Source organism: Panthera pardus, unplaced genomic scaffold, assembly GCF_024362965.1.
Source record: "Panthera pardus isolate Hobbes unplaced genomic scaffold, ASM2436296v1 HiC_scaffold_2, whole genome shotgun sequence".
Classification (NCBI taxonomy): domain Eukaryota; kingdom Metazoa; phylum Chordata; class Mammalia; order Carnivora; family Felidae; genus Panthera; species Panthera pardus.
The window spans coordinates 129,105,897-129,118,366 of NW_026526765.1; the positions used below are offsets into that span (position 1 = coordinate 129,105,897).

The following is a 12,470-nucleotide window of genomic DNA, read 5'->3' on the forward strand; positions in this document are numbered from 1 at the left end:
TTTCTCTCAAAAATAAATAAACACCCCCCAAAATTAAGTTACAGGAAACCTAGAAAGGTACCTCTGGAAAGAAATGTTTTTACAAGCCCTTTACAATAAACACGTGGAAACTACATATGAAACCTAGCTCAGGTGCATGTTAGACTGTTGAGGACACAAAGAGAGAAGGACATTCTGACTGGGGTCTTGGTGCTACTCACTTCTCATCTTCCCCAATTACTCTCTAGTCCTGCGCAATCTGAAGTCTAAATCCTCTTCTCCTGCATGGATAGGAAAGCTATCCTTGGACATCCATATCTTACAGTGCTTTTCACTGGTCATGTGACCATGGTCTTTGGAACCAGCCATCATGGGGTTTTGCCTCTACTTCTTATGAGCTATTTGACCAAGATATTTAATCTCCCCAAGCCTCAGTCTCCTCACTTGTAAACTGGGGGTATAATGGTATCTACTTCTCAGGAATAACAGGGTTAAAAAGATGAGTAACACAGATTTGGCACAGTGCCTGGCAGGAAGGACATAGCCTTTAGTATTTATACCATTGTCACAACATATTACCCAAATCCACAGCGGGGGGGGGGGGGGGGGGGAGGGGGGCAGGAATCTGTGGGAGACTTGGGACGTGGGCAGTTACTTAGGTATGGTTCCAACAGTTCAGATTACAAGTGCCAAGCCATGTGGAATGAGGCCCACCACCTTTCCACCCATCAGTTCCTTGAGATAAGGCCTGACCGAATGGTGAGATCTGTGGTTTCAACACCGGCTAAGCACAGTCACCTGAGGCTCTTTAAAAGTCCTCTCCCAGGGATGCCTGGGTGGCAGAGTCGGTTAAGCTCTCTACTCGATTTCAGCTCAGGCCATGATCTCTTGGTTTCATGGGTTCGAGCCCCGCATTGGGCTCTGCACACTGACCGCACAGACCACATAGAGCCTGCTTGGGATTCTCCCTCTACTCTCTCGCTGTCCCTCCCCCACTCACATTCGCTTCGTCTCTCTCAAAATAAATAAATAAATTTAGGGAAAAAAAGACCTCTCCCAGGCCTGGGAAAATACTGAATTACAGAGGGGCACAGGCATTTGTTTTTTCATGTTGTAGAAAAATGTCATAAATATGTACATGCCTCCACTTTCTTCATGGCTTCCACTACCACTAAAGGAGACTCAAACTTGGCAGCAGTTTCTTCTTCCCCTCCTCCAAGATTCTTTGAACTTTTGTAATAAAGAGCTAGGAATTCTTAATGCTCTCCAGTCAAAGACCGCCAGGTACACACCTGCAGTTGAACAAACTGCATACATTGATTGCTGCAGTGATGGGGAACACATGGCACGAGGAACCACTGGGCATCTCAGGAAGACACTGTTAGAAAGGACTTACAGGATTTGGGCTTGTGTTAGTGACTTTGGAGAGAGTTAAAGCAGCAGGACTTTTCTCAGTGTTTGATGCCTCAGGAAGGAGGAGTAATTCCATGATTGGGTGTAGCAATGAGTCCGATCTAGCAGGAGGAACAAGGAGAGTGAAACTAAATCTGCCATTGGTGAAGAAACAGCAGTCACTCATATTAGCCAGGATGTTTGGTCTTTTTTTTTTCTTTTAGTTTATTTATTTATTTTGAGAGAGCATATGCGCGCAAGTAGTGGAAGGGCAGAGAGGGAGAGGGAGAGAGAGAGTCCCCAGAAGGCTCCTCAGTGTCAGTGCAGAGCCCAATGTGGGGCTGGATCTCATGAACCCTGAGATCATGACCTGGGCCGAAATCAAGAGTCGGAGGTTTAACCAACTGAGCCCCCCAGGCACCCCAAGTCATTTTTACGATGTGGACAATGTTCATGGATTGTCTGTGTTCAGATACGATTACAGAATGGTTCTGTTTTTGTCTTGACCCGTCATGGTTACAGATGGCCTTGTCTGATGCTGATGTCCTGTGGAATTGACTATGTGCAACAGGAGAACTATGAATGTCAGCTCAGCTCCTAGCAACACCGATGTCTAGCACATAAGACCAGGTCAACTTCCAGATGTCAGAAAAGGCAGAAGGGAGGAGTCAAGGACAGAAGTGGGTGGACAGGATTTCAGTTTTCTGGGAGGTAACTACAGAGCTTCTGTAGAGTGTGCAAGAGAAGTAAGGGAGCAGGAAGGTTGAGTGGGTTAATAAAAATTGCTGTGGACACTATGTCCACTTTGTGGTTTTCAATAAAGATTTTTTTCCAATATAAAATTGAAAATACAAATTAAAAACTTGAGCAATTTTGAATTAGCTTTTAGTTGCTGAGATGTGTTCCCTCTATTGTAATATTGCTCTGCCACCAACCATGTGGATCAGGAGCTTAAAAGAGGAAGGCTTTCAAAGCCAAGAAGTTCTGAGCCACTGTCTTATAGCCCAGGGCTCCAGTTCCAGCTACAGCTGATGCCTCAATAGGGGTGGTGTTTGAAGAAGGAGCAGAGACAGGGTTGCCTGGATGGCTCAGTCGGTTAAGCATCAGACTTCAACTTTGGCTCAGGTCATGATCTCACAGTTCATGAGTTTGGGCCACCATTGGGCTCTGTGCTGACAGAGCAGAGCCTGCTTGGGATTCTCTGTCTGCGTCTCTCTCTTCCTCTCTCCCCTGCTCCTGCTCTCCCTCTCAATCTCTATCAAAATAAATAAACATTAAAAAAAAAAAAAGGGGGGGGGTGCCTGGGTGGCTCAGTCGGTTAAGCGGCTGACTTCGTCTCAGGTCATGATCTCGAGGTCCGTGAATTCGAGCCCCGCGTCGGGCTCTGTGTTGACAGCTCAGAGCCTGGAGCCTGTTTCAGATTCTGTGTCTCCCTCTCTCTGACCCTCCCCCGTTCATGCTCTGTCTCTGTCTCAAAAATAAATAAACATTAAAAAAAAAAAAAAAAAGGAGCAGAGACAGAAGGGCACAATGAGAAGCCAGGCTCAGGTGTCTGTTGTCTCCATTCGCTAGAAGATCCAAGCAGACAGAGTTCCTCAGTTTCCCAGTGCCACCACAAAGTGGTAGCTTTGATCCTTGGTCTGAATTCTGGGTCCTTGCTATTGCCACCAGCAAAACTTATCATTCAAGGATGCCAGGATGGGGGACACAGTCCCTGCCCTCAGGCACTGGAGAACTGAAAGTGCTCAGCAAAGGGCCCCTTAGTCCCTTCTAGGGATGGAGCATTTCTTGGCAGAGCCAGTAGTCACAGGATAGAGGTTTGTGAAGTAGGGACAAGGAAGGCTGAGGTCTAGCAGGGAGGAAAGCACTGCTATTGGCAGTGAATTTAGAGCATCTCTGAAGTCCGGAGAACCCCAAAGGCAAAGACTCCAAGCCTAGAGTGACCTCCATCCAAGCCACAGGAGACGTGCTTACGTGCAGCTCCTAACGGACCCACAGAAGGCAGCAGAAGCGAATACACAATGCACCCCCCTGTGGTTCAGGTGGCTGGCCAGAGGGCCTAGATTAATGCGGGTAGTAGGAGAAATGGAGAAAAGGCGTGCAAAAATCGGAGATAAGAGCCTACTGTGGGAGTCAAAGAGCTGGACGAGTTTTGGAAATGGAGGATGTGGAGGGGGAGAATTGGTCCAGGAGTAACTTAGCATCTGAACTGCACACAGGAGAGGAACAGAGACACCAGCCCCCCGGGCCGATGTGTTTACTCAGCTAAGCTTGAAAGGAATTGTGGCCGTCTGGTGCCCTTGGGGCCCGCTCAGGGGTTCCCTACCGAGGGGGCTGTCGGGACCCCCAGGGACCCGAGCCCGCGCACCACTGGCGCTGAAGACACGCCCGCCGGGTCAGGCGGCGCTGGAGGCGGACGGGCGAGGGCCGCGGTCGCCCTTCCTCCTCCCCCTCTCCCGCTTCTCCGGCCGGGAGTAGGAGGCTTGTGTCCGGCGGGGGAACGAGTGTCCAACCCCCGGGCCCGGGGCTAAGGCCGGAGAGCGGACCCCACGGGGTGGGGGGCGGGGAGCGGGCGATCCCGGGGGCAGCGCCGCCACTCTGCGCTCCCGCCCCCGGTGGCCGGACGTGGCACCTCCCCCGCGGCGGCCGGAGCCTGGAGGTGGGGTCGGGAGCCGGAGCCCGGGGCTCTGATGTCACCGCGCGGCCGCCGGCGCCCAGGAGCGCGTCTCGGGCTGGAGTTCAGGTACGCAGCGGGGCCGGCCGGCGGGATCCCCTTCCCAGCGGGGGCAGGACGCGCCCCGCGGCGGGGAGGGCTGGGGGGTGGGGCTGGGGCGCCGCGGAGCACCCGCGAGTCGTTAGTCTGGAGGTGTTCGCCCCGCGCCTAGTCTGGACTGCGCGGGTCGAGTCGGGCCCTGCGTGCGGGTACTTTTGCCTGAGCGGGCGGGGAGGACGCAGACACCGAGAGACTGAGGCTGCCGGGGGAGCGCGCCGTGTGGTCAGCGCACGCAGCGGGGTCTCTGTCCGCGACCCCCGGCTCCCGCCCTGCGGCCGCCGAGCCGCGGAACAATGCGGGTCCCCCTCCCCCAAGCTCCCGCGGTCTCCCGCACGGGTCTGAGCCCTCCTTCCCCAACGCTGCACTCCACAGGAAAGGCCCCGAAATGTGCCGGCTCGCGGCCATCGGCTCTCCCGGCATCCCCGGGGTCCCGCTATCGCGCCACACCGCGTGACTCTGCCGCCCCCTGCGGTCGCCAGGTTTGCGCCTCTCTCCCGCCTCGACTCTCCAGAGCTCGAAGCTCCAGGTATGTGGCCCGCCCACGACCACGGCCTCCTCTCCCCGGGTGCAGCCAGCATCCCGCCTTTTCTGCGCGCGGCGCGGCGCGGCCCAGAGCTCGAGTCTCTGGGGACTCCATGTGGGCTAGAGCGACGGAGAGCGGAGGCTGCGCGGGCTGCACCATTGGGGCGGACCAGCCTGGAGAAAGGGCCCTCAGGGGATGGGAGAGCCCGCGGAACTTCCCCACATCTGGGGCGCTGGCATTCAAGACGCGTCCCTGGACCCAGAAGCTCACTGTGGTAGGGACACTGCGGGTGCAGGCAGTGTCCCCACAGTGAGCCTAGTTCTGAGGGAAGAACCATCCGAGAGGGGCGGCCTGGACAGCCTCTCCATAGAGAGGTCAAATGTGAGGTGGCCTTTGAGATAGTGTGCTTTAATTCCTGGTCATCGTTGATCATGTGAGGTTGTCTACCCTTCTGGTCACCTTACCTGTATTGGTGAGGTTTGAGGAGCCAGAAAGCTGTCTTCATCTATTTCCCTAACATCATCTCACTAAAAACCTGAGTTGGCCTGCTTGCCTCGTCCGACCTCTCTGCTGAGGTCTAGACCCACATCCCAACTTCCCAGCTTCCCAAACTTGCTACAGACACTATAAAGCCCACAGGCCCCAGACGGAATGAGCACTGGACCCCTGGCCAGTCCCCATCTCAGCTTCTTCCTTCCTGAGACTGGCACCTCTACCTCCCAGGCCTCCAGCTCTGAACACTGAAGTCATCTTGGTCTCCTTTTCCTCTCTTGCTCTTTCATTCAGGGGATGAGTATACGTGACCTCAACCTGCTGGACCCCCATCTGGCAGTTTTCTAGCAAGGATTCCATGCTGCCTCCATCCCCACCCCCACCCCCACCCCCCGGCTCTGGAGAGGCTAGGCAGAAGGCCTGAAGAGCTCCTTGAGCTCTAGGCTTTGGACTTCACTTCTATGTAGGTACTGGCTCTGCAGCCCCCACCCACGGCTGACACTAATGCAGGTGCTAGGGCTCCAGGGGTGCGGCCACCCCCAGCCACAGTGGCTGGCTGGACAGCAAGAGGCTCCTGCAGCCCATCAAGTGTGCAGACTCCTTGCTTTGTGTATTGAGACCCCACAACACACTGAAGGAGCTGCATCCTCATAGCACAGCAGTGAGCATCCTGCATGGTTATCAGTCTCCTGGGGCCACCGTTAGAAAAGTATCCACAAGACAAGTTAAGGGCAAAAAGCAAACGTATGTGCACACAGTTTTATTTTCTTATCCATTTAAGCTGTTTTTATTTGGTGACTTCAGAATCCTCGGTGAACACAATAACTCACAAATAAGATAAAATTTTCAAGGCCTTTTTGGAGGAAACTTTTTTATATCTGAACAGTCACTGTTGCCTATAGATGCAGGATGTCCAACAGTGGACAGACATAGGTAGCATGAGTCAGAGAAAACAATACTCCCAAGCTGGAATCAGAATAGGAAGAGAGAGGGCTAGTGTCCAGGTGCCTAGGGTGGGTTTCCTAGAGGAGGTGACTGTCCTCACCGGAGCTGCTACTCAGAGTGGCTTCTGGTCTTAAGTCCAGACAGTGGAAACACTCTGCAAAAGAGGCCCCCAAACCTGAGCGTGAGGACCAACCTGCTGGGCCGGTCTTAGTGGGCATAAAGATGCCTCCAAGTCAGCAATGTCAAGATGCTCTGGTCCCAGGTCAGCTGACAGCCACTCCTGAGAACGTTGCAGGTACTGCCTCTGCCTTCTAGGAAACACCGTATCCTCACTCCTAACTGCCCCTACTGCCTGTGACCTGCACTCTGTAGCATCTGGGGCCTTGGGGAAGGGGGTGAAGGGTGACCATGAGTTCCAGTTTAGGCAGCTCAAATAAGTCTGCTTTTCAGTACCCGCTCCAGCTGCCAGTCACCCTCCTCTGCACCCCTTACCAAGCCAGCTCAGGCAAAGCAAGCCCTTCCCCTCCCCAAAGTCTCCAGAGCCCTTATGGAACCTCAGTTTCCCAAGACTCAATGCACACCCACTCAATGCAACTCCTCCCCACTCTCTCTTCTTGGCCCTGGGGAGATACTGATTTCTGGCCTCTCCTGCTGCACCTGTGCTTGCCTGCTCTTTTTGCTCCTGATAATGCATGAGAAACCTGGGCAGTGGCAGTTGCCTCATTCATTCTTCCCCATTCACCAGAAAAGACAACTAGGGAGAGAAAAGTGGGCAGAAGCACAGGAGCTCTCTTCCTTCTCCACCAAAGCCACCCTCCATGCACTCATTGCAAATCTACTCCTTTCCGTGCCATTCAACAACTATTTCTTTAACATCGACCTCATGCCAGGCACTGAGGGGACAGAGATGAGTAAGTGCAGAGCCTGTGCTCTGGAAGCTAAGGGGTTGGAATGGGAAGAGGGAATCAGAATTGCAAGTAAGCCAACAATTACATAGGGTGATGAGTGCTGTGTTGGGGGGAAGCTCAGGACACCGTAGGCGGTCCCAAAAGGTCTGGAGACCTTTAAGCTGGTCCCAGTAGGAGGAGTAGCAGGACAAAGTCTGGGGTGTGAGGCTCCAAAGCAGAGACCATATTATTCTGGAATCTGCCAGTATTTTGAGAGGAGGTGAGGGTGACTGTTTCCCACAGTGTAGTTTGGGCTTTGTTGGAGGACTCAGGCAGTTGGGGGGATGGTGTGAGGGTAAACTGACTTTCAGCAGGGTTTGCTTCTAGGAAATTGATTCTGGCTGCAGTAAGCTTGGAGGCAGGCCCAAATTCCAGGCAGGGCTCTGCTTCTTACCAGCCATGTGCCCCTGGGCAAATCATTTCCCCCTAAAAACCTCCATGTCCTCATCTGTAAAATGCAGATAGCAGTTATAAGGATCAAGATAAATATTTATATAAAGCACTGGGAACATAACTGACACAGAGGAGGAAGGGAGGCTGTGAAGCTGTCCCTACCACCTGACCTGGGTCTTCCCCCCGCTCCTTTCTTGGCTCCCCTGTGATCTCAGAACGTTCTTGACCATTGTTTATCAGGGAAAGATCACATGGAGAAGCTAACAAAGCTGGCAGGAAGCAGCCTGGGTGGGACTGGGTTGGGGAGGGAAGGAATATGGGTACATTCTCAGCGCTCCAGGAGGTGCCAGGGTAAAGGCGGCTTCGGCTTCGGGCCAGGAGAACCCCAGGAGGGAATGGGCCAGTTGCCAATTCCTTCCCCTGAGCTAAGGGAGAATAGTTAAGGCCCTCAAATTCCGCTCCCAGGGGCTGGCCCCACCGCCTATATCATCCCTGACCCGGGAAATGGCAGCACTAAAGATCCTGTGACCAAAGAGGGGATGTGTAAGCACCTGGCTGTCCCTGTCGGAGTGGCCAGCCTTTCCCGGCTCCTCCCCCACGGCGCCATCTGTGTTCTTCCAGGATCCACGGAGCTGGTCTAAGCACTCACCTGTGAGCCATGGAGGCCCTGGGGCCTGGGCGCGACCGCGCCTCCCCAGCCTCGTCCACTCGCAGCCTGGACCTGCGGCGGCTGTCCGCGCGCGCCGACTCGGCCTACAGCTCTTTCTCCGCGGCCTCCGGCGCTCCAGAGCCGCGCACGCCGTCGCCTGGAACCGACCTCCTCCCTTATCTAGACTGGGACTACGTGCGCGTGGTGTGGGGTGGCCCAGCCTCCGCCGCGCCCGCCGCCGGCCTTCGGGCGTCCCCGCAGCCCCGGCCCGCGGCCGCCGCGCGCAGTGGGCTGCGGCTCCCAGAAGTCCAGGGAACGTCGGGGCCGCTCAGCCGGCAGGCCACCCCGCTGCTGTTTGCTCTGGCGGCCGAGGCGGAGGCGGAGGCGCGGGCCGTCGAGCCGCCCAGCCCACCGGCCTCGCGGGCTGCCTACCGCCAGCGGCTGCAGGGCGCGCAACGGCGAGTGCTCCGGGAGACGTCCTTCCAGCGCAAGGAGCTCCGCATGAGCCTACCCGCCCGCCTGCGGCCCGCTGCACCCGCGCGGCCCCCCGCGGCGCACCCGCGCTCCGCCTCACTCAGCCATCCGGGCGGGGAAGTGGAGCCGGGGCGCTCTGGGGCTCCCGCGCGGGGACCAGTCGGCCGGGGGCGCCTAGCCACCCAGCAGCGGAAGTGGTGCTTCTCTGAGCCAGGGAAGCTGGATCGCGTGGGTCAGGGTGGTGGATCTGTGGGGGGATGTTCGAGTGACGCCAGCTCCAGCTCTGGCTTTGCCGGGCCGGAGCCCCAGGAGCGCAGGGTGCTGGCAGAGTTGGAAGATCACCAGATCAGATGGCTGCCTGAGACGCAGCCTCGAAGTACAGAGGATCCAGAACCGCGGTCCCTGAAGTTCGGTGACGCCCATAGGCCTTCCAGTCGGAGTCGGAGCTCTTCAGGCGAAGTCTTGGCTCCCTGGGGAGGTTCAGGAGGGGTCACGCCCGTTGTTCAGGTGTGGAAGATAGGCTGCAGGCTTGGGGTAGGGGACATCTGGGAAAATGAAAACTTGAGCTACATTTCAAGCAACTGTTTGCCTTTCCAGGTTGCTCCCCAAGGAGCAGAAACCCCCAGACTGTTGTTTCAGAGCAAACTTCCCAGGTGAGAGACATGGACCACCAGGGGACCAGAAGTTGGAGAGAAGCAGTTTTCATAGTCCAAGAAAAGAGAGGGCCCATTACCTACCCTCAGTTTGGGCCTTCTGATTTTGTCTTTTACAAACGACATCCCTTACTATTCCCCCCACCTCCCACTGTGTCTTCTGGTGCAGCACCAAGAGCTTCCTTTCTGGTCACTGTAGTCAGTGTGGGGTCCCTTCCTCCAGGTTCCTGACTCAGAAGGAAGCTGCAGTGTTGTGTCCTGCCGAGTGCCTCCAGAGCAGTCCTGCAGACCATGAACAGAGGGTCTCAGAGACATGCCTTGGGTCTGCCCGACTCCCTTCCCTTCCTGATGATGAGGTTTTCCTGGAAGACGTCCCCTTGGTCAGAATGAGATCACCTCCAGACACCCATGTGCCCACAGGAAACCCAACCAGGTGAGTTGCCTCTTGCTTCCAAGCTGAATGAGATACCTCTTTCCCACACATAACAACAAAATTCTAGAGGGGAATGGAACCTTCTCCTAGCTGGAGCCTGGCAGCCTGGCTTGTGGGGATGGAGACAGGTGGCCCTTGGAGGCCAGTGCTTGTCTTTGGACAGAGTTTTTTCTTATTCAGTGTCTCTTCCACTTCCAGTGTCCATGTCTCTGACCAGCAGTATGAAACCAGCTTGGGCCAGGGGGTTGACCAAGCTGGAGTCCCCCCAGAGCACCCCCTCCATGAGCACCCAGAGACTGCAGGGGCAGATGACAGCTGGCGGAGGATAAATGGTTCTGTGAGCATTTCCAGGACTACATGCTGTAGCCCCCCTGGGACTGCAAATGGTGACATTCCAACCTTCAACCCCACTGGACTGCTGACCATTGACCCACTTGCAGCTACAGACCCCCTCAAACCTCTTCCAGTTGATGCCCTGGAACCTCCAGGCAACAGTACCCCAGGTGCTCTTGGCCGTACTGCCCTAGCTTGGGGCACTGGCCAGCCTGTTTCCAGGCCAACATGGCGCAGTCTGCGCCTTGAGGAGCTGGTTCAGGAGCTGGCCAGACTGGATCCCTCTATGAGTGACATACTCACTTCCTGTCCCAGTCCAGAGCCACCCCTGGGTCTGCTAGATGGGCTGATTCCTTTAGCTGAGGTCTGGGCTGCGATGAGGCCAGCCGGTGAGGAGGATGGAAAGGACGCTGTTGGTACTCCTGAGCCAGGGTGAGTGTGGGGGGTACTAGGGACTAGGGGGATTCTAAGTCCCTGCACTCTGGTGGGTGGCAGGAAGAATAACCCAGGGAGCTCTGGTTTTGTACCCATGTGCTATCTATTTAGCTCCAGCCAGCTCCGGCCAACTTCTCAGATGAGGTATGAAAACCATACCACCCACCCTGTGCCTGACCAACCCTGTGGTCAGGGTCTCCCTGATCCAAACAGCATTGAAGCCAAGAAAGTGAGTGTGGAGGGGCTGGTGGAGATTGGGTGGGGCAAGAGCCCAGAGTATGGGCTAAGAATTCAGAGTCTGGCCTCACCTTTAAATACCCATGCCCTCCCTGCAGATGGAGCTAGCCAATCTCCTCCAAAAGATGCTGCGGGACCTTCAGGCAGAACAGGAGCGGCTGCACCGGGTGGCCCAGGCTTGGGCCAGGCGCGGGGCTGCTCTGGAGGCCGCGGTGGGCCAGACCTGTGCACCCCGCGACCTAGAGCGGTTCAGCAGGTTCATGGCCGACCTAGAGCGCGTGCTTGGCCTGCTGCTGCTGCTGGGCAGTCGCCTGGCCCGCGTGCGCCGCGCCCTGGCCCGGGAGGGCGCAGACGGCGACCCAGACGAGCAGGTGACAGAGGTTCTGGCCGGGGGAGCGCAGGGTGGTGAGGGGCCTGCCGGCTTCTGGGACCATCCTGGGAACCACGGCGCCATCTCCCTGCTTACGGCACGCTTTCCCTGCGGCTGCAGGCCTCTCTGCTGCAGCGACTCGGTCTCCTGAAACGGCAGCAGGAAGACGCCAAGGAGCTGAAGGAGCACGTGGCACGGCGCGAGCGGGCCCTGCGGGAGGTGCTGGTGAAGGCCCTGCCCGCGGAGGAGCTGCGCGCCTATCGCGCCTTGCTGGCGGGCAAGGCCGCCGTCCTGGCCCAGCAGCGCAGCCTAGACGAGCGGGTCCGGCTCCTTCAGGACCAACTGGACGCCGTCAGGAGCGACCTTGGCCGTCGTCCCCTGCCTCCCAGGATGACCTTGCCCCCAGAGACCCGTTCTCTAGATAAACCGTCCTTCCCTCCGCCCCTCATCTAATTACAGGCAGTGGGGGTGGGGAGCATTTCTCTGCGCCTTACCGACGTAGCTGGGGGTGAAGCTTGTTTACTCGGTGCTTTTCCCTTGGGACGGGGAAGACCCTGACCGGGTCTTCCCAGAATTCTTCTAAGTGTTTTCATGTGGTCTTACCCAAGTCTTGTGAATTATTTGGTAATTAATTTATGGATTTTTACAACTGCAGTATTTCCCCTTTTTGTGATGAGAGACTCAGTCCAGGCTGGTTGGAGGGAGAGGAGACAAATTAGAGGAGCATTTAAATTTAAGATGCAAAACGGTCTTTTTACTTGTCTTTTCTTTCTTTTTCTTAATAATAATTGATGTGAGAAATGTGTGTCACCTGGAGGGATCTTGTTTACAGACCATGGACACCAGCCTTGCCTGAGTAGAGCAAAAGAGGGATTTGTTGAAGGGCATCAGTCAGGTGTGGGAATCCCTAGGAAGACTATACAGGCTTGAAACTGGTCTCCACCAAGGGAATGCTGGGCCCTCAACTCAGTTGCCACCAGTAATCCTTCCCAGTTCTGGTGACTGCGTCACTACCACAAAAGCCTAGGCCTGATTGGCCGAATCCAGGTCTCTTTTGCTGGGTTTTACCTCAAGTTGAAGGTGAGGCATGAGGGCCCTGGAAACCTAGAATGTGGGGGCTGAGGACCTGGAGAGGCAGCTGAGCTTGTATGCTAGAGAGGCTGGGGTGGGGGTGCCTTGGGGTTGGGAGTGGGAGAAAGGTGCTGGTGTGGAACGAAACAGAGGACACATACTCCCCTCCTTTTGCGCATCAGCCCTGTGTACACAGAATCAATGTTAAGTTCTCAAATATACATGTGAGAATGTGCTTTAGTATTTGCAGCTGCAAACGCCAGGGCTGAGAACATAGTTCATGCAAATGTTTGGTGTATTTTTGGAAGCTGGGCACACTAAAAGGCATGTGTATGTGTATTTAAAGCCAACTGACCCCAAAGTGAGAAATC

At 55.7% G+C, this 12,470-nt stretch overlaps 1 protein-coding gene across 8 annotated transcripts; it reads left to right on the forward strand.

Annotated features, from left to right (window-relative positions):
• Positions 1 to 3,786: 3,786 nt before the first annotated feature.
• Positions 3,787 to 12,470, forward strand: SHROOM1 (shroom family member 1). Of its 8 annotated transcripts, none has more exons than XM_053907488.1 (9): positions 3,787 to 4,114; positions 4,517 to 4,670; positions 8,066 to 9,074; positions 9,165 to 9,220; positions 9,444 to 9,653; positions 9,852 to 10,418; positions 10,518 to 10,650; positions 10,757 to 11,029; positions 11,149 to 12,470. In XM_053907488.1, exons 3-9 carry the CDS (start codon positions 8,103 to 8,105, stop codon positions 11,479 to 11,481), a joined length of 2,544 nt encoding a protein of 847 aa, XP_053763463.1. In that variant the 5' UTR covers positions 3,787 to 4,114; positions 4,517 to 4,670; positions 8,066 to 8,102; the 3' UTR covers positions 11,482 to 12,470. The 8 variants fall into 8 exon arrangements, with proteins under 8 accessions (XP_053763463.1, XP_019277568.1, XP_053763467.1 ...); XM_019422023.2 differs by having other exon boundaries at positions 10,533 to 10,650; XM_053907489.1 differs by lacking the exons at positions 3,787 to 4,114; positions 4,517 to 4,670 and adding exons at positions 5,562 to 5,626; positions 6,850 to 7,015.

What these genes read in the sequence shown, in the direction of transcription:
- SHROOM1 (XM_053907488.1), top strand. Translation starts at nt 8,103, where the DNA reads ATGGAGGCCCTGGGGCCTGGGCGCGACCGCGCCTCCCCAGCCTCGTCC. An exon ending in CCCACAGGAAACCCAACCAG is followed by an intron (nt 9,654 to 9,851) that starts GTGAGTTGCCTC and finishes TTCCACTTCCAG; the next exon opens with TGTCCATGTCTCTGACCAGC. An exon ending in ACAGCATTGAAGCCAAGAAA is followed by an intron (nt 10,651 to 10,756) that starts GTGAGTGTGGAG and finishes CCCTCCCTGCAG; the next exon opens with ATGGAGCTAGCCAATCTCCT.